General features: G+C 45.1%; 1 protein-coding gene across 1 annotated transcript in view; it reads right to left on the minus strand.

Annotated features, from left to right (window-relative positions):
• LOC134346531 (nuclear factor 7, brain-like) overlaps positions 1-19,763 on the minus strand; it is a 32,875-nt gene extending 13,112 nt beyond the window's left edge. Inside the window, exons 1-5 of the mRNA XM_063047942.1 lie at positions 19,334-19,763; positions 19,100-19,195; positions 14,262-14,495; positions 12,118-12,140; positions 11,912-12,030 (exon numbers count right to left, since the gene is read on the minus strand). Coding sequence (XP_062904012.1) covers positions 11,912-12,030; positions 12,118-12,140; positions 14,262-14,495; positions 19,100-19,195; positions 19,334-19,744 — 883 coding nt within the window. The 5' untranslated portion in view covers positions 19,745-19,763. The remainder of the gene's footprint in view (positions 1-11,911; positions 12,031-12,117; positions 12,141-14,261; positions 14,496-19,099; positions 19,196-19,333) is intronic.
• Positions 19,764-21,635: the final 1,872 nt, after the last annotated feature.

Consider the following 21,635-nt stretch of genomic DNA (forward strand, 5'->3'; position numbering starts at 1 on the left):
CAATGCTCTACACTATCTACAACACCACCAACCTCTGTGTCGTCTGCAAACTTGCCAACCCACCCTTCTACCCCCACATCCAGGTCATTAATAAAAATCACGAGAAGTAGAGGTCCCAAAACAGATCCTTGTGGGAGACCACTAGTCACAATCCTCCAGTCCGAATGTACTCCCTCCACCATGACCCTCTGCCTTCTGCAGGCAAGCCAACTCTGAATCCACCTGGCCAAACTTCCCTGGATCCCATGCCTTCCGACTTTCTGAATAAGCCTACCGTGTGGAACCTTGTCTAATGCCTTACTAAAATCCATATAGATCACATCCACTGCACTACCCTCATCTCTATACCTGGTCACCTCCTCAAAGAACTCTGTCTTGTTAGACACGATCTGCCCTTCACAAAGCTATGCTGACTGTCCCTGATCAGACCATGATTCTCTATATAACCATAGATCCTATCTCTAAGAATCTTTTCTAACAGCTTTCCCACAACAGACGTAAGGCTCACTGGTCTATAATTACCCGGACTGTCCCTACTACCTTTTTTGAACAAGGGGACAACATTCGCCTCCCTCCAATCCTCCGGTACCATTCCCGTGGACAACGAGGCCATAAAAATCCTGGCCAGAGGCTCAGCAATCTCTTCTCTCACCTCAGGGAGCAGCCTGGGAATATTCCGTCAGGCCCCGGGGACTTATCCGTCCTAATGTATTTTTAACAACTCCAACACATCCTTTCCCTTAATATCAACATGGTCCAGAACATCAACCTCACTCATATTGTCCTCACCATCATCAAGTTTCCTCTCATTGGTGAATACCGAAGAGAAGTATTCATTGAGGACCTCACTCACTTCCACAGCCTCCAGGCACATCTTCCCACCTTTATCTCTAATTGGTCCTACCTTCACTCCTGTCATCCTTTTTTGCTTCACATAATTGAAGAATGCCTTGGAGTTTTCCTTTACCTTACTCGCCAAGGCCTTGTCATGCCCCCTTCTTGCTCTTCTCAGCCCCTTCTTAAGCTCCTTTCTTGCTTCCCTAAATTCCACAATAGACCCATCTGATCCTTGCTTCCTAAACCTCATGTATGCTGCCTTCTTCCACCTGACTAGATTTTCCACCTCACTTGTCACCCATGGTTCCTTCACCCTACCATTCTTTATCTTCCTCACTGGGACAAATTTATCCCTAACATCCTGCAAGAGATCTCTAAACATCGACCACATGTCCATAGTACATTTCGCTGCAAAAACATCATCCCAATTCACACCCGCAACTTCTAGCCTTACAGCCTCATAATTTGCCTTTCCCCAATTAAAAATTTTCCTGTCCTCTTTGATTCTATCCTTTTCCATGATAATTATAAAGGCCAGGGAGGAGTGGTCACTGTCCCCCAGATGCTCACCCACTGAGAGATCTGTGACCTGACCCGGTTCGTTACCTAGTACTAGATCTAGTATGGCATTCCCCCTGCTCGGCCTGTCCACATACTGTGACAGGAATCCGTCCTGGACACACTTAACAAACTCCGCCCCATCTAAACCCTTGGAACTAATCAGGTGCCAATCAATATTAGGGAAGTTAAAGTCACCCATGATAACAACTCTGTTTTTTGCACCTTTCCAAAATCTGCCTCCCAATCTGCTCCTCTGTATCTCTGCTGCTACCAGGGGGCCTATAGAATACACCCAGTAGAGTAACTGCTCCCTTCCTGTTCCTGACTTCCACCCATATTGACTCAAAAGAGGATCCTGCTACATTACCCACCCTTTCTGTAGCTGTAATAGTATCCCTGCCACCCCTCCTCCCCTTTTCCCGCCCTCTCTATCCCTTTTAAAGCACTGAAATCCAAGAATATTGAGAATACATTCCTGCCCTGGTGCCAGACAAGTCTCTGTAATGGCCACTACATCATAATTCCATGTATGTATCCAAGCTCTCAGTTCATCACCTTTGTTCCTGATGCTTCTTGCATTGAGGTACACACATTTCAGCCCTTCTACCTTACTGTCTTTACACCGTTTATTCTGCTTCTCTTTCCTCAAAGCCTCTCAATATGTTAGATCTGGCTTTACTCCATGCACTTCTTTCACTGCTCTATCGCTCTGGGTCCCATCCCCCTTGCAAATTAATTTAAACCCTCCTGAACCATGCTAGTAAACCTACCTGCAAGGATATTGCTCCCCCTCGAGTTCAGGTGCAACCCATCCAATCTGTACACATCCCACCTTCCCCAGAAGAGATCCCAATGATCTAAAAATCTAAAACCCTGCTCCCTACACCAACTTCTCAGCCACATATTCAACTACCACCTCCTCCAATTCTTACCATCTCTGTCACGTAGCACTGGCAGCAATCCTGAGAACGTCACCCTTGAGGTCCTGTTCTTCAGCCTTCTGCCTAGTTCCCAAAACCCACACTTCAGGACCTCATCCCTCTTCCTGCTTATGTCGTTGGTCCCAACATGTATCACGACTTCTGGTTGCTTTCCCTCTCGTACCAGGATGTCATGCACCCGGTCAGAGACATCCCAGACCCTGCACCCAGGAGGCAACAAACCATGCGGGTATCCTTCTCGCATCCACAAAATCTCCTGATGACAGTTATCCTCTTTTCCATCCCACCCTTCTGCACCACTGGGTCAGACTCAGTGCCGGAGGCCCTGCCACTGTGGCTTACACCTGGTCGGTCGTCCTCACCAACAGTATCCAGGACGGTAAACTTATTATTCAGGGGAATAGCTACAGGGGTGCTCTGCACTACCTGTCTGCTCACTTTCGCTTTCCCCCCTCTGACTGTCACCCAACGACCTGCTTCCGACAGCCTAGGTATGACTACCTCCCTGTAGCTCTCATCTATGACTGCCTCATTCTCCCTTATGAGTCGAAGTTTACTGTTCTTTTTTTGGAAAATGTGGAATTAACACAAGTGAAGAAAGGATCTGAGGAAATTTTGGACAAAAAAGAAATGGACCAGAAGAGATACATGGAAATTAGCATCTAGCCACTATTATTCATATTTTTATAACAACTATTATCATTATTTAGTTTAATAGAGTGGAATTACAATTGCACTTAAACATCTACCTAATTATTTTCTATATTATCTCAATGTGCACTTGTGAATGTACAAATTAATATAGATTTACTCACATAAAAAATGGAAAAGGTTATATATGTAAAAGAAAAGTTTGTGTATTACTTGTAAATACCTTATCCAAATAAAAATAAAATTTAAAGAAAAGAAAAAAGAAAAAAATCATGGCTCACAAATCGAATTAAGTATAGCAGAAAACTGGATCAAAATTTTCACTCTAAAGACAGTAACATGGCAATTTATTGATGAGGAAATGTGAGATTGAAGAGGAGGATTCTAGGCTTGTGGACAATTTTGATAAGCTGAAGGATGAGGAACTACAATCTTCTGAGTCATTTCACTGCACTAATGCAACAGGGACACAAAAAAGTCCGTCTTTACAATGAAAGCTACTTTTCAATTGCTCTTACACAGACTGGTGATCCATTGAGACTAATCTGTGGTACAAAACGTACAAATGTAGCAATGGCTCAAACAGAATTGAAAAGGCACTTAACAATAAATCAGTCATCTGACACGTAAAAGAGTTGAAAGTAAAAGACTGGAATAGCAAAAGAAACAGAGTAAAGCTTTTGTTAATATAGTCACAGTCAGTGAAAGGATTCAGGACACGAGTCATATAGTAGCAGAAAAGGAAAAGTCACACAGTTGCTGAAAACCTAATAATGCCAACATGTAAAACTATTGTGGGTAAAATGCTAGGACAAGATACAGTACAAGAAATTGAAAACGTTTCACTCTCAAACAGTCAACATATTGACGACATGTCACATGATACTGAAAAGGTTTTGTGAGATAAACTGAAAAACAACATCTTCTCTATCCAGGCTGATGAGTCAACAGATTTCACCAATAAATGTCATGTTCCAGCTTTTGTAAGATTTGTAAATGATGGTGAAATTCAAGAATATTTTTTCTGTTGCAAAGAGCTGCCTGAAAGAAGCAAAGGCCAAGATATATCTACATGTATATGGCGGGAGGGTTTAATAGAGCTCTAAGGGAGGGTTTAAACTAATTTGGCAGGGGGATGGGAACCGGAATGACGGAGTTGAGGAGGGGAAAACAAAAATGATTCTAAGATAGTGAACAGTAAGGATATCAGGAAAGACAGGCAGGTGATGGGACAAATTTGTAGCCATTGGGGTGAGTTGCAGTGCAATAAAGTTGCAGCAGCAAATACTGGTCTTAAGGTGTTATACTTAAATGCACGCAGCATAAGGAATAAGGTGGATGATCTTGTCGTACAGCTACAGATTGGCGGGTATGATATTGTGGCCATCACTCAGACGTGGCTAAAGGATGCATGTCTCTGGGAGCTGTACGTCCAAGGATACACGGTGTATCGGAAGGATAGGAAGGTAGGCAGAGGGGGAGGCGTGGCTTTATTGGTAAGAAGTGATATTAAATCATTAGAAAGAGGTGACATAGGATCAGAAGGTGCAGAATCTTTATGGATTGAGCTAAGAAATCGCAGGGGTAAAAGTACCCTGATGGCAGTTATATACAGGCTTCCAAACAGCTACAGTGATGTGGACTACAAGTTACAAGAGGAAATAGAAAAGGCTTGTCAGAAGGGCAGTGTTATGATAATTGTGGAGGATTTTAAGATGCGAGTGGATTGGGAAAATCAGGTCGGTACTGGATCTCAAGAGAGAGAATTTGTAGAATGTCTGCGAGATGGCTTTTTAGAACAGCTTGTTCTTGAGCCCACTAGGGGATCGGCTGTACTGAATTGGGTATTGTGTAATGAACCAGAGGTGATTAGAGAGATTGAGGTGAAGGAACCCTTAGGAGTCAGTGATCATAACATGATTGAGTTCACTGTGAAATTTGAAAAAGAGAAGCCGAAATCTGATGTGTCGGTACTTCAGTGGAGTAAAGGAAATTACAGTGGCATGAGAGAGGAACTGGCCAAAGTTGACTGGACAGGGACACTGCTGGGAAGGACGGCAGAGCCGCAGTGGCTGGAGTTTATGCGAGAAGTGACGAGGGTGCAAGACAGGTATATTCCAAAAAAGAAGAAATTTTTGAATGTGAAGAGGATGCAACTGTGGCTGACAAGAGAAGTCAAAGCCAAAGTTAAAGCAAAGGAGAGGGCATACAAGGAAGCAAAAAATTAGTGGGAAGACAGATGATCGGGAAGTTTTTAAAAGCTTGCTAAAGGAAACTAAGAAGGTCATTAAGAGGGAAAAGATGAACTATGAAAGGAAGCCAGCAAATAATATCAAAGAGGATACTAAAAGCTTTTTCAAGTATATAAAGAGTAAAAGACAGGTGAGAGTAGATATAGGACTGATAGCAAATGATGCTGGAGAAATTGTAATGGGAGATAAGGAGATGGCGGAGGAACTGAACGAGTATTTTGCATCAGTCTTCACTGAGGAAGACATCAGCAGTGTACCGGACACTCAAGGGTGGCAGGGAAGAGAAGTTTGCGCAGTCACAATTACGACAGAGAAAATACTCAGGAAGCAGATTGGTCTAAAGGTAGATAAATCTCCAGGACCAGATGGAATGCACCCTCATGTTCTGAAGGAAGTAGCTGTGGAGATTGCAGAGGCATTAGCGATGATCTTTCAAAAGTCGATAGATTCTGGCATGGTTCCGGAGGACTGGAAGATTGCAAATGTCACTCCACTATTTAAGAAGGGGGCAAGGAAGCAAAAAGGAAATTATAGACCTGTTAGCTTGACATTGGTCGTTGGGAACTTGTTGGAGTCGGTTGTGAAGGATGAGGTTACAGAGTACCTGGAGGCATATGACATGATAGGCAGAACTCAGCATGGTTTCCTTAAAGGAAAATCCTGCCTTACAAACCTATTACAATTTTTTGAGGAAATTACAAGTAGGCTAGATAAGGGAGATGCAGTGGATGTTGTATATTTGGATTTTCAGAAGGCCTTTGACAAGGTGCCACACATGAGGCTACTTGACAAGATAAGAGCCCATGGAATTACGGGAAAGTTACATACGTGGATAGAGCGTTGGCTGATTGGCAGGAAACAGAGAGTGGGAATAAAGGGATCCTATTCTGGTTGGCTGCCGGTTACCAGTGGTGTTCCACAGGGGTCGCTTCGTGTTGGGGCCGCTTCTTTTTACGTTGTACATCAACAATTTGGATTATGGAATAGATGGCTTTGTGGCTAAGTTTGCTCATGATACAAAGGTAGTTGGAGGGGCTGGTAGTGCTAAGGAAACAGAGAGTCTGCAGAGACTTGGATAGATTGGAAGAATGGGCAAAGAAGTGGCAAATGAAATACAATGTTGGAAAGTGTATTGTTATGCACTTTGGCAGAAGAAATAAACGAGCAGACTATTATTTAAATTGTGAGAGAATTCAAAGTTCTGAAATGCAACGGGACTTGGGAGTCCTCGTACAGGATACCCTTAAGGTTAACCTCCAGGTTGAGTCAGTGGTGAAGAAGGCGAATGCAATGCTGGCATTCATTTCTAGAGGAATAGAGCATAGGAGCAGGGATGTGATGTTGAGGCTCTATACGGCGCTGGTGAGACCTCACTTGGAGTACAGGGGGCAGTTTCAGTCTCCTTATTTAAGAAAGGATGTGCTGACGTTGGAGAGGGTACAGAGAAGATTCACTAGAATGATTCCGGGAATGAGAGGGTTAACATATGAGGAACGTTTGTCCGCTCTTGGACTGTATTCCTTGGAGTTTAGAAGAATGAGGGGGGACCTCATAGAAACATTTCGAATGTTGAAAGGCATGGACAGAGTGGATGTGGCAAGGTTGTTTGCCATGATGGGGGAGTCTAGTACGAGAGGGCATGACTTAAGGATTGAAGGGCACCCATTCAGAACAGAGAAGTGAAGGAATTTTTTTAGCGAGAGGGTGGTGAATCTATGAAATTTGTTGCCACAGGCGGCAGTGGAGGCCAAGTCATTGGGTGTATTTAAGGCAGAGATTGATAGGTATCTAGGTAGCCAGGGCGTCAAAGGTTATGGTGAGAAGGCGGGGGAGTGGGACTAAATGGGAGAATGGATCAGCTCATGATAAAATGGCGAAGCAGACTCGATGGGCCGAATGGCCAATTTCTTCTCCTTTGCCTTATGGTATTTTGTTTTGTTTCATAGCTGAAAGCCAAAGGTCTGACCCGGAGGAGCTGTGTAGACATCTGCGCTGATGGTGACCATCAATGGTTGGCTCCATGAGAAGTTTCATTTCTCCTGTTAAAGAAAATCTCTTCACAGAGAGGTGCTGATATCAAAAACTCTTGGAGATTAAATGAAAAAAGTTCCGGATGATGCTACAAAAATGGTTAACTTTATTAAAGAAAGACCAGTTCACTCGAGAATGTTTAAAAAACAGTGTGAAAACTTGAACAAGGTTCACATACAGAAATCTGGTGGCTTAGCAGAGGAAGAGTTCTCAACAGGGTATTTGAGCTGAAAGGTGAATTGCAGGAGTACTTTCAAGAAAATAGTCGGCCAGATTTTGCTGAGTGCTTTGAAGATGAAGAATAGCTGCAGAAACTGGCCCACTTAGCAGACATTTTTCATCATAAGAACCAGTTGAACAAGTCTCTGCAAGGCCATGGAGAAAATGTTTTGACTTAAGTGACAATCTTCTTGGATTTAAAAGAAAACTGAATCTTTGGAAAAATCATGTTGCAAAAGGAAATCTTGAAATGTTTCCACTGCTACTTGGACTTGAGAGTGAGGAAGGAAACCAAAAAGTCTCAAGTCTTAAAGAAAACCACCTCGGAGAATTCCAGAACCAGTTATTTAACAGAAATTTATTATGATTGCCTTTTGATTTTTTTAAACTTATGAAAGGGAAAGAAAGAGATTAATTTCAAGAAACTGAAGCTAATCTGGACTACCTGTTTTCTTTCCAAGAATGGTTGGCTACAAATTGATTCTCTACTTAAAACAATACTGAATTATTTTCAGATTATTATATCTACAACTGATCAAGCTAATGTACCATGAGCTGCAGATATAATATTTTTTACACAAGGGTTCCTCGAGAGCTGAAAATTATTTCAAGGGTTCCTCCAGGGCAAAATGATGAGAAAGGCTGATCTTGTCTGAGTCTATGCCCCCTGGTCCTTGACTCACCCACTGTATCAAACATCCTCCCTTCATTGACACTATCCAGACCTTTCAATATTCAATAGGTTTGAGAGCAATCCTCCCCCACTCTTCTAAACTCCAGTGAGTACAGGCTTAGAGCCATCAAACACTCCTCATATGTTAACCCTTTCATTTCTGGGATCAATCTTGTGAACCTCCTCTGGCCCCTCTCCAATGCCAGCACATCCTTTCTTAGTCATGGGGCTCAAACCTGCTCACGATAGTCCAAGTGCAGCCAGACCAATGTCTTATAAAGCCCCTGCTTTTATATTCCATCCCTCTCAAAATTAATGCTAACACTGCATTTGTCCTCCTTACCAACCCAACCAGCAAGTTAACCTTTAGGAAATCTTACACAAGGTCTCCCAAATTCCCTTGCACTCTGACTTTTGAATTTTCTCCCCATTTAGAAAATAGTCTACACATTTCTTCTTTCGACCAAAGTGCATAATCATACACCTACCGACATGATTTCCATATGCCAGTTTTTCCCAGTCCTCAGCCTTTCTACAAATTTTTGCAATGTTGTATGCCATCTAGAAACACAGAAAACCTACAGCACAATACAGGCTCTTCGGCCCTCAAAGTTGGGCCGAACTTGTCCTAACCTTAGAAATTACCAGGCTTACACATAGCCCTCTATTTTTCTTACCTCCATGTACCAATCCAAAAGTCTCTTAAAAGATCCTATTGTATCCGCCTCCACCACCATTGCCAGCAGCCCATTCCACGCACTCACTACTCTCCGAGTAAAAAACTTAACCCTGACCCCTCCTCTGTTTCTACTCCCCAGCACCTTAAACCTGTGTCCTCTTGTGGCAACCATTTCAGCCCTGGGAAAAAGCCTCTGGCTATCCACACGATCAGTGCCTCTCATCATCTTACACACCACTATCAGATCACCTCTCATCTTCCGTTGCTCCAAGGAGAAAAGGCCGAGTTCACTCAACCTGTTTTCATAAGGCATGCTCCTCAATCCAGGCAACATCCTTGTATATCTCCTCTGCACCCTTTCCACAGCTTCCACATCCTTCCTGTAGTGAGGCGACCAGAACTGAGCACAGTACTCCAAGTGGGGTCTGACCAGGGTCCTATATAGCTGCAACATTACCTCTCGGCTCCTAAATTCAATTCCACGATTAATGAAAGCAAATACACCCCATGCCTTCTTAACCACAGGGTTCACCTGCGCAGCTGCTTTGAGCGTCCTATGGACTTGGACCACAAGATCCTTCTGATCCTCCACACTGCCAAGAGTCTTACCTTTAATACTATATTCTGCCATCATATTTGACCTACTAAAATGAACCACTTCACAATTATCTGGATGAACTCCATCTGCCACTTCTCAGCCCAGTTTTGCATCCTATCAATGGCCCGCTGTAACCTCTGACAGCCCTCCACACTATCCACCACACCCCCAACCTTGATGTCATCAGTGAACTTACTAACCTATCCCTCCACTTCCTCATCCAGATCATTTATAAAAATCACGAAGAGTAAGGGTCCCAGAACAGATCCCTGAGGCACTCCACTGGGTCACCGACCTCCAAGCAGAATATGACTTGTCTACAACCACTCTTTGCCTCCTGTGGGCAAGCCAGTTCTGGATCCACGAAGCAATGTTCCCTTGGATCCCATGCCTCCTTACTTTCTCAATAAGCCTTGCATGGGGCACCTTATGAAATACCTTGCTGAAATCCTTATACGCTACATCTACTGCTCTTACTTCATCCGTGCATTTAGTCACATCCTCAAAAAAATCGATCAGGCTCGTAAGGCACAACCTGCCCTTGACAAAGCCATGCTGACTATCCTACTCATATTATACCACTCCAAATGTTCATAAATCCTGCCTCTCAGGATCTTCTCCATCAACTTACCAACCACTGAGATAAGACTCACTGGCCTATAATTTCCTGGGCTATCTCTACTCCCTTTCTTGAATAAAGAAACAACATCCGCAACCCTCCCATCCTCCGGAACCTCCCCTGTCCTCATTGATGATGCAAAGATCATCGCCAGAGGCTCAGCAATCTTCTCCCTAGCCTCCCACAGTAGCCTGGTGTACATCTCATCCGGTCCCAACGACTTATCCAACTTGATGTTTTCCAAAAGCTCCAGCACATCCTCTTTCTTAATATCTACATGCTCAAGCTTTTCAGTCTGCTGCAAGTCAGCACTACAATCACCAAGATCCTTTTCCATAGTGAATACTGAAGTAAAATATTCATTAACTACCTCTGCTATTTCCTCCAGTTCCATGCACACTTTCCCACTGTCACACTTGATAGGTCCTGTTCTTTCATGTCTTATCCTCTTGCTCTTCACATACTTGTAGAATGCCTTGGGGTTTTCTTAATCCTGCCCACCAAGACCTTCTTATTGCCCCTTCTGGTTCCCCAATTTCCTTTTTAAGCTCCTTCCTGTTAACCTTGTAATCTTTCAGATCTCGAACATTACCTAGCTCTGATCCTTTTGTAAGCTTTTCTTTTCTTCTTGACGAGATTTATTATAGCCTTTGTGCACCTCGGTTCCTGTACCCTACCATAACTTCCCTGTCTCATTGGAATGTACCTATGCAGAACTCCACACAAATATCCCCTGAACATTTGCCACATTTCTTCCATACGTTCCCCTGAGAACATCTGTTCCCAATTTAAGATTCCAATCTCCTGCTTGATAGCCTCATAATTCCCCTTACTCCAATTAAACACTTTTCCAACTTGTCTGTTCCTATCTCTCTCCAATGCTATTGTAAAGAAGATAGAATTAAGGAAGACCTGCCTCTTGGTTTTTTTGCACTAACTTACTTTCCATTTTTCTATTTTCTATTTATGATTTAACTTTAAATTTTAATATTTACTAACTTTATTTTTAATATTTAATATTGTTAATCCAGGGAGCAGAAAGTACAGAATCAAATACCGCTGTGATGATTGTACGTTCTAGTATCAATTGTTTGGTGACAATGAAGTATAAAGTATTATGATCACTATCTCCAAAACGCTCTCCCACTGAGAGATCTGACACCTGACCAAGTTCATTTCAAATTACCAAATCAGGTACAGCTTCTCCTCTTGTAGGCTTATCTACATATTGTGTCAAGAAACCTTCCTGAACACACCTAACAAACTCCACCCCATCTAAACCCCTCACTCCATGGAGATGCCAATCAATATTTGGGAAATTAAAGTCTCCTATCACAACAAATCTGTTATTATTACACCTCTCCAGGATCTGTTTCCGTATCTGCTCCTCAATATCGCTCTCTTTTGCTTTTATGCTGTCCTTCATTTCCCTTGTCAGCCATGATTGCCTCATCATCCCTTTTGTAAACTTCATTGTCTTTGGGATTTATCTAAACTGCGCCTTCCGAATTGCTTCCAGAAACTTCAGCCTTTGCTGCTTTGCAGTCATCTCTGCCAGTATCCACCTCCAATCAACTTTGCCATCTCCTCTCTCATGCCTCTGTAATTCCCTTTAGTCCACTGCAATACTGATACAACTGGCTTTATCTTATCCCTCTCAAACTGAAGGGTCAATTACATCTCTGGCACCTAAGGGTTCCTTTTCCTTAAACTCTCTGAATAATTGCACAACACCAAATCCGTAATACCTACTGGTGGGCTCAACCACAAGCTGCTCTAAAAAGCCACCTCATTGGCATTCTGCAATTGTGTATCATAAAGAAGGACAAATGAATCTTCGTATCTTTTACCTTGAATAACGGCATCAAGTGTTTCTCTCAATACTGTGTTCAAAAAATAGGGGTGATAGAATCTTTCAACTGGTAGGGCTCCATCTGTCAGTGACAATTCATAGACATCGTCACTAATCCTGTAAATATTAAACCCATGGTCACATTCTGCAATTTTGAATTGTTTCACAACTCCATAAAGAGTTTCAGTAAAGAGCGTGTCCTACCTCCTCTCCCGGCGAGCTTCCTCCTGGAATAAATAAAACACAAATCTGAGAAGACTTAGGCTTATTGTCCACATCCTGAATTTCATCCAAGTCATTACAAGGTGTTACAAGTTCCCACTTCCGCAGTCACTCACACACACAAACAGTTCAGAACCACAGAGAAAACTACAGAGAATGTTTCTGAAAATTATACCACAAATGAACAGATGCAACTGACAGGAAAGGCTGGACAGGTTGTGTATTTTTTATCTGGATATGATGGCAGGATGATAAGATGGAGGAATATAGGATGAGTGATGGATTAAATTGGGTGCTGTTGGAGAAACCATCTCTATTTATGGGGAGACCTTAAATTAAACATAAAGTGCCAGGTGGTTTAGCAAAAGAACGTGGAAGTCACTGCCACAAGAGTGGTAGAAGTGGAACAGCAGAGATTGAACAATGGCGCCTAATGGCGAATGTTTGCTTGCATCTTCGAAAACAGTCTTATTTCCATCTTTAATATCTCTATTTTTCTCTTTCAGGGTTCTTTTGGAGACCCTGAACTGGAGTTAGACGCTGACTACAGTTCTTTGCGAGAATGGATCCCGCTCTCGGGATTCCACAATCAGCCACTATTTGACGTGTCGGAGCCTCGGCCTACGGTTTTGGCACGTCTCCAGCAGCCTCAGCTCTCAAGCAACTGGAGACGGGCAAATCAAGGGTCGGTGTCACCAACGGAAACCCGTGTGTCGTTGGGGGAGTCGGAACATCTGCTGTACACCTGGGGATCTGAGAAGCTTGTAATCTCCAGGCACAGAGCTCGGAAAAAGTGATGTAACGAACTTTTAACATCATCATCCAGCGAGTTGTTCATTATCTCCCCGCTGGCTGGAAACAAAATGGAGTCACCTCTTTCTCCCTTATTAGGAGAAAGAGAGCCTGCAGTGTGTCGAACTACGGGGTGACTGCAAGTCTGTGACTTTGTTATCACTTAGCTCACGCTGAGTGCTGGTTGTGGGCTCGCTTTATTTTCGCCGGTGGGGGGTGGGGGGGATTGTTGCTCGCTGTCGCTTACGCATGGGAGGGAGGGGAGCGGGGGAGAACTTTGGGCTTCTAACATTTGACTGTCGTTCATTCTTTGGGGCACTTCTCTGTTTTCGTGGATGGTTGTGAAGAAAAAGCATTTCAGGATTTATACTGTATACATGTCTCTGACAGTAAATTGTACCTTTGAACCTGAGTGGGGAAGTTCGATAAACACATGGAGTTTGGGACACTGTTTCTGGGCGTGGTGAGGAGGTGGGATGAGGCTTGTTAAACAGGGAAACTGATAGGAGAAAATGGATTGAAAGACCTGTCTATGATGTAAATTGGGATATAATCCGATGAACAGTATATATGAAAAAGAAAACAGACAGTGCAAAATTCTCTAAAACAGTTAATCTGATACAATCTGGATATAGATGGTATACATGGTAAGTTTGATGTGTGGGTCACATTCTGAAATTCAACCTCAGTTCCCACTGATCGACACAACCACCACACCAGACACACTCACAGCCTGTGACTGTAACTGGGTGTTACTCTGAGTATCAGGGGATATTATACGTGGGAATCACAGAAACGATCACCAGCTCAGTGCAATGGTCAGAGTAACTCATTCCCGAGAAGGTTGCAGACTGTCCTGTGATGTACAGATGTTGTGAGAGGCCGGTTTGGGGACAACAATCTGGAACAGTCAAAACATCTGTCTGCTTTAAATCAGTTTAACAGGCATCCGTTAGTCTCGTGAGACCATGAATTTGCACCTTGGAAGGTTTCCAGGGCGCAGGCCTAGGCAAAGTTGTATGGAAGACCGGCACCCTCCACGCCACCGATGTTGTCCAAGGGAAAGGCACAAGGGCCGATGCAGTTTGGCACCAGTGTCATCGCAGAGCAGTGTGTGGTTAAGTGCCTTGCTCAAGGACACAACACGCTTCCTCAGCTGAGGCTCAAACTAGCGACCTTCGGATCACTAGTCTGATGCCTTAACCACTTGGCCATGCGCCAACACAAATCAGTTTACAACTACAATATTTGTAAAGACCACGTTGATTCAAAATACATTATTCTGTCACTGTGCACTCTGTCACTGTCTACAGAAACCAACTCAAAACTCTCACCATGAGAAACATCACATTTTCTTGTTCATCCATCTGTTCTTGTAACTTGGTAATTTCCTGCTGGATAGAATCTAAATTCTCTTGAATCTCTCGAAGATTTTTCTCCATTGGATTAAGAATCCTCTCCTCTTCTTCCCTGAGATCTCGGAGTGTGTGCTGCTCTTTTTCGGTGATAATCCGGCGCAGTTCGGCAAACTGGGATGTGATGCGGGCCTGAACGTTGTGTGACTGTTCCTGTCGAATGAAGGGAGAGGCTAGTTTATTATTTGGCTGTAAAGTATTTCCTTATGACATGGAAAGTGACCATTCAGTCCATTAAATTATATGTGAGTTCACAGAGCTTCAGTCCCACTCACTCACTTTCCCTGAAACAGGAGAACACTAGAGCACTAGAACACCACAGCACAGGCCCTTCAGCCCTCGATGTTGTGCCGACCCATATATTCCTAAAATAAAAGTACTAAACCCACTCTACTCCATAACCCTCTATTTTTCTTTCATCTATGTGCCTGTCCAAGAGGCTCTGAAATACTCCTAATGTTTTAGCCTCCACCACCATCCCTGGCAAGTCATTCCAGGCACCCACAACCCACTGTGTAAAAAACTTACCCCTGATGTCTCCCCTGAACTTCCCTCCCTTAACTTTGTACATACGCCCTCTGGTGTTTGCTATTCATGCCCTGGGAAACAGGTACTGGCTATCCACCCTATCTATGCCTCTCATAATCTTGTGGACCTCTATCAAGTCCCCTCTCATCCTTCTATGCTCCAAAGAGAAAATTCCCAGCTCTGCTGACCTTGACTCATAAGACTTGTTTTCCAATACAGGCAACATCCTGGTAAATCTCCTCTGCACCCTCAAAAATAGCTTCCACATCCTTCCTGTAATAAGGTGAGCAGAATTGAACACAATACTCTAAGTGTGGTCTCACCAGAGATTTGTAGAGTTGCAACATGACCGCTCTGCTCTTGAACTCAATCCCCCTATTAATGAAGCCTAGCATCCCATAGGCCTTCTTAACTATCCTATCAACCTGTGCAGCGACTTTGAGGGATGTATGGGTTTGAACCCCAAGGTCCCTCTGTTCATCAACACTCTTAAGTAACTGACCATTAACCCTGTACTCAGCCTTCTGGTTTGTCCTTCCAAGATGCATCACCTCTCACTTATCCGGATTGAACTCCATCTGCCACCTTTCTGCCCAACTCTGCATCCTATGTCCTCTTGTAACCTTCGACAACCTACAGCTCAATCCACAACTCCAGCTCCAATCTTCATGTCATCCGCAAACATACTCACCCATCCTTCCGCCTCTTCATCCAGGTCATTGCAAAAAATCACAGGGGTCCCAGGACAGATCCTTCCGGCACTCCACTGGACACCAACCTCCAGGCAGAATACATTCCTTCCACTACTACCCTCTGCTTTCCTCCTGTAAGCCAATTTTTTATCCAAACAGCCAAGGTTCCACTGATCCCATGCCTCATGACTTTCTGGATGAGTCTCTCGTGGGGGACCTTCTCAAATGCCTTGCTAAAATCCATGTAGACCAAATCTACTGCCCTACCCTCATCAATTTCTTTTGTTACCTCTTAAAAAAACTCAATGAGGCTCGTGAGGCATGACCTTCCCTTCACAAAGCCATGTTGACTATCCTTGAGTAGACTGTATTTCTCCAAATGCTCGTAGATCCTATCCTTAAGAATCCTTTCCAATAGTTTGCAGACCACCGACGTAAGAGTCACCGGTCTATAATTCCCAGGATTCTCACTATTACCTTTTTTAAACAAGGGAACTACATTTGCCATTCTCCAGTCCTCTGGCACCTCTCCTACAGCCAAAGAGGATTCAAAGATCATAGCTACTGTTCCGGTGATCTCTTCTCTCACTTCCCACAGCAACCTGGAGTATATCATGTCCGGCCCTGGGGACTTATCAATCTTAAACAACAGGAATTCTGCAGATGCTGGAAATTCAAGCAACATACATCAAAGTTGCTGGTGAACGCAGCAGGCCAAGCAGCATCTATAGGAAGAGGCGCAGTCGACGTTTCAGGCCGAGACCCTTCGTCAGGACTAACTGAAGGAAGAGTGAGTAAGGGATTTGAAAGCTGGAGGGGGAGGGGGAGATGCAAAATGACAGGAGAAGACAGGAGGGGGAGGGATAGAGCCGAGAGCTGGACAGGTGATAGGCAAAAGGGGATACGAGAGGATCATGGGACAGGAGGTCCGGGAAGAAAGACAGGGGGGGGGGCGACCCAGAGGATGGCCAAGAGGTATATTCAGAGGGACAGAGGGAGAAAAAGGAGAGTGAGAGAAAGAATGTGTGCATAAAAATGAGTAACAGATGGGGTACGAGGGGGAGGTGGGGCCTAGCGGAAGTTAGAGAAGTGAGGCTAGGCCCCACCTCCCCCTCGTACCCCATCTGTTACTCATTTTTATGCACACATTCTTTCTCTCACTCTCCTTTTTCTCCCTCTGTCCCTCTGAATATACCTCTTGCCCATCCTCTGGGTCACCCCCCCCCCCACCTTGTCTTTCTTCCCGGACCTCCTGTCCCATGATCCTCTCGTATCCCCTTTTGCCTATCACCTGTCCAGCTCTCGGCTCTATCCCTCCCCCTCCTGTCTTCTCCTATCATTTTGCATCTCCCCCCTCCCTCCAACTTTCAAATCCCTTACTCATTCTTCCTTCAGTTAGTCCTGACAAAGGGTCTCGGCCTGAAACATCGACTGCGCCTCTTCCTATAGATGCTGCTTGGCCTGCTGCGTTCACCAGCAACTTTGATGTATGTGACTTATCAATCTTGATGTTTTTAAGATCCAACACTTCTTCTTCCTTCATCTCCACAGTGTCCAGCACACAGGCCTGTTCTATTTCGACCTCACCGTGATCAGGGTCCTTTTCTCTTGTGAATACTGAAGCAAAGTATTCATTTAGGACCTCCGCAACCCCCTCCGCCCCTAGGCACATGTTGCCTTCTTTATCCTTTAGCGGCCCCACCTTCATTCTTGTCATCCTTCTGTTCTTCACATACACATAGAACACCTTGGGGTTCCCCTTAATCCTACATGCCAAGGCCTTTTCATGCCCCCTTCCAGCTTTCCTAAGCCCTTTCTTAAGCTCCTTCCTGGCTACCCTATATTTCTCATGAGCCCCTCCTGCTTCCTGCTTCTTATATCTAACATATGGTTCCTGTTCCTCTTGACGAGTTGCCTCACGTGTTTCGTCAGCCACGGTTCCCTTTTCCTACCATTTTCTCCTTGTCTCAGTGGGACAAACCTATCCTGAACCCAGCACAAGTAGTCCCTAAACTTCCTCCACATTACTTCTGTGCTATCACCCTCGAACATCTGTTTCCAATTTACTCTCGCTACTTCTTGCCTCATTCCGTCATAGTTAGCCCTTCCCCAGTTAAGCCCTTTCCTATTTTGTCTGTTTTTATCTTTTTCCATAGCTATGCTGAAGCTAAGGGAGTTGTGGTCACTCTCACCAAAATGCTCCCCCACCAAGAGGTCTGCCAGCTGACCAGGTTCATTACCCAGAACTAGATCCAGTATGGCCTCTCCTCTCGTTGTCTGGTCAACGTACTGTGTCAGGAATCCTTCTGAAACACACCTGACAAATTCAGCCCCTTGTAGTCAGGAGGTGCCAGTCAATATGAGGGAAGTCGAAATCACCCATAACTACAACCCTGTATTTCCTGCACCATTCTAAAATCTGCCTGCTTATCTGCACCTCGGTGTTCTGAGGGCTATTTGGGGGCCTATAGACTACTCCCAGCACAGTGATTGATCCCTTCCTATTTCTGACTTCCACCCACACCGACTGAGTGGACACTCCCTCTGCAGCGTCCTCCCTTTCTATGGCTGTGATACTATCCCTGACCAGTAATGCTACTCCTCCCCTTTTCTACCTCCCATCCTCTTCCTTTTAAAACACCCAAACCCCCGCACCTGCATCAGCCAATCCTGCCCTTCCTCCAGCCAAGTTTCAGTAATGGCCACAACATCGTAGTTCCACATACTGATCCATACTCTAAGTTCATCCCCTTTATTCCAAATACTCCTAGCATTGAAATAGACACATTTCAACTCCTCTAACTGGCTACATTTATGTTTTGTCCCCTGCCTGGCCCTCCTCACCAACTCAGAGCACACAGCATCATGCCCTTGTCCTTCTACCCTAATCTCTGCACTCACATTCTGATTCCCACCCCCCCCCCGCCAAACTAGCTTAAACCCTCCCCAACAGCTCTAGCAAACCTGCCCGCCAGGATATTGGTCCCTTTCCACTTCAGGTGCAGCCCGTCCTTTTTGTACAGGTCAGACCTTCCCCAGAAGAGATCCCAATGATCCAGAAATCTGAACCCCTGCCCCCTGCACCAACTCTTCAGCCACACATTCAACTGCCATGACTTCCTGTTCCTACCCTCTCTGTCTCGCAGCACAGGCGGCAATCCCGAGGTTACCACCCTTGAGGTCCTGCTTTTTAACCTTTCCTAACTCCCTATATTCCTTCTTCAGGACCTCATCCCTATTCCTATCTATGTCATTGGTCCCCACGTGGACCACATTCCTCACAATTGTTCCTCACTGACCCATTCATTTACACTTGATTCACAGACCACCCACCTTCATAGGGTTAATTAAGGAGAGAATTAAACATTCAACCAGGATTTCTTGGCAATGTCGGCCCATCGAGTTCACAAGGAGTACATGCAAACTCCCCGCAGACAGCACAAAAGGCCAGGATCGAAAATAATCACCAAAGCTGATATTCTGCACGAAAGGGAACAAAACTACACAACATTGGAAATTCTCCCCAAGAAGCCTCACCCGAACTCCGGAAATCTTCTCCTTCTGTTGCCGCTCCATTTCCTCCAGCTCGGATTTCTTTTCTGTGAGAGATTCGAACGCAGATTTAACCCGGTCCTGGGAAGCAGAGAGTGAAGGAATTAGACAATAAAGATGCAGTGCCAATTCGGGCCAGTTTATTTCAAAGTCACCCAGGGATAGAAAATAAATATGTAATGAAAAAAAAACCAGGTGATTAAAATCGATTTGTTTTACCCTGTGGACTTCAGCAGCTTCTATAATCGGCAGGAAGCGGTGCTCTCTGTGTTCCCGCGTATCTCTACAGATCACACAGAGCAGTTTCCTGTCGTTTTCACAAAACAGCTTCATTTCTTCATCATGTTCCTCGCAGTGAAGTTTACTTTCCTTCTCTTTCGGATTCAGGTTTAGTTTTCGAGCTTTCTCAGACAGATTTGCTAAGGCCCGATTGACCCTGAGGGTGCGGTCCGCAAACTCCTCTCTACATTCCGGGCAGGAGTTTCTCTCCTCCCTTTCCCAACACCGTGTGATACAGGAGCGACAGAAGTTGTGTCCACAGTCCAGTATAACCGGATCGGTGAAGAAATCCAGGCAGATGGGACAAATTACCTCGTCGGTCCAACTCTCGACCTGTCCTTTCGAAGCCATTTTAACTCCCGGTACTTCCTGGTTCAGGATCCTTACGTGGAGCCGGGGAATGTCTGCAGTACCGCGATTGTCCTCTAGGGGCGCCGAAGTGTCGGGGAATGATCGTTCTGTTCCTACAAGTGTTCAAAGGGGCCGTTTCCAAAACAAGATGGGATCAGGAGCACATTAAACAGGTGGGAACATAACTAACGCCTCAGCCATGGACAGTCCCATGCCCGGCTGTGAAAAGAGGAGTATTGGGCATGGGTTTATCTACCCGTCCCGCAAAATCCCAGTGTGACAGATACGTCAACTGAATCCCCAAAGGCCTCACCCCTGGGATAGGAAGGACCTTCGCCTGCAAGATGATCGGTCGCCTGGTGTAAGGAGGCCCCAGAGGGCCGATCGGCGTTCGGCCCAGGACGGAGGCCTCTGCCGAGCTGCTGTTGGCAGCCTGTGCCCCAGCAGGCGTGATTGGCATAAGAAGATGCAGAACATAAGTGATGCTGGAGAGAAGAGCCTGGTTCAGTCTGAGGCAGGACTGAAAGGGACAAGTTCTGAAAATAGAGACACTGGACACTGCAGATGCTGGAATCTCGAGCAAGAATTGAGATGCTGGAGGAACTGAGCGGGAGTTAACCCGAAATGTCGATTTTACATTTCCCTCCACAGATGCTGCCTATCCGCTGAGTTCCTCCAGCAGCTCGTTTAATTTTTATTGAGGTCTAAAGAGAGCCAGACTGGAGTTTAAAACTGTGGTTGAGTAAACATTTAAAGCAACTGTTAAATTAGTTCATGCCATAAAACTGGGGGTGTGGAGAGAATATTCTGCTGTGAGGAGACAGATGCAGTTGTGATGATGACTTGTGGCTGCAGGAAAAAGCACATATACGTCACAGGGCGGAAAGTATTCGGTTTTTCAGTGAAGATCTGATTTCCACTGCCGTTCATATGAACAGGCTTCCTCACTTCACTCTGTCCGTCCCGGCTCCAATGGCAGGTCCGGTCTCCCTCAATCTGGACACACTTAACAAGTTGATTTTTTAGAAAATCATTACAGATTTTGTTTACCATAAAAATATTCACAAATATAAAGTGTGTAATGCCCTTAGCCAATGAATTTACATTCAGAGTCAATGCGGTACTTAGTGTCCCTTTACATTCATTGAAACCGATCCGACTGTTGCTGCTCATGTTGCCCCCGAGGTGGTTCACTACGACAATAACAGAGAGACTTCCTCAGCCAACCCGGTCTCTCCCTGTCCAGTAGCAGAGGAACCCTGTCCCATCAGCACGTACTCTGCAGCCTGGAAGGTGTCAGTCGTTCCACTCCTCTGCCGCAGTGGGTCCCATCCTTTCATAGACCACGGGATCGGGGCGTTTTGTCTGCTGCTGCCTCCTAAACCCGTCACCCGCTGCTGGGTGACGGAAGCAGCACCGCAGAGGCTGAAGGCCAGGGGAGAAGGCGGCGCAAAGGTCGGACATGGTCACCTGTGCCGTCCAGTGACAGTGGAAGCAAAGGCTGCAACTCACGGAAAGCAAGGGAGGATGAAGTCCTTATGATTGTCGCTACTTCCCGGCTGGATTTTCCATTCCCAGGCTTTTTCCATACCAGGCCATGATATAACCACGCAGTATACTCTCCACCACACATCTGAGGAAGTTTGTTGAGGTTTTAGATGTCTTGCGGAATCTTCACAAACTTTTGAGGAAGTAGAGTTACAGCCATGCTTTCATCGCAATCGCACTGGTGTCCCAGGCCCCGGACAGATGCTCTGAAATGATAACACGGAGGAATTTAAGGTTGCCGACCCTCTCCACCTCTGATCCCCCGAGGAGGACTGGCTCATGAACCTCCTGAAGTCACTGATCAGCTCCTTGCTCTTGCTGACATTGAATGAGAGGTTGTTAT

The sequence above is a fragment of the Mobula hypostoma genome, chromosome 5, assembly GCF_963921235.1.
Source record: "Mobula hypostoma chromosome 5, sMobHyp1.1, whole genome shotgun sequence".
In the NCBI taxonomy this organism is placed as follows: Eukaryota; Metazoa; Chordata; class Chondrichthyes; order Myliobatiformes; family Myliobatidae; genus Mobula; species Mobula hypostoma.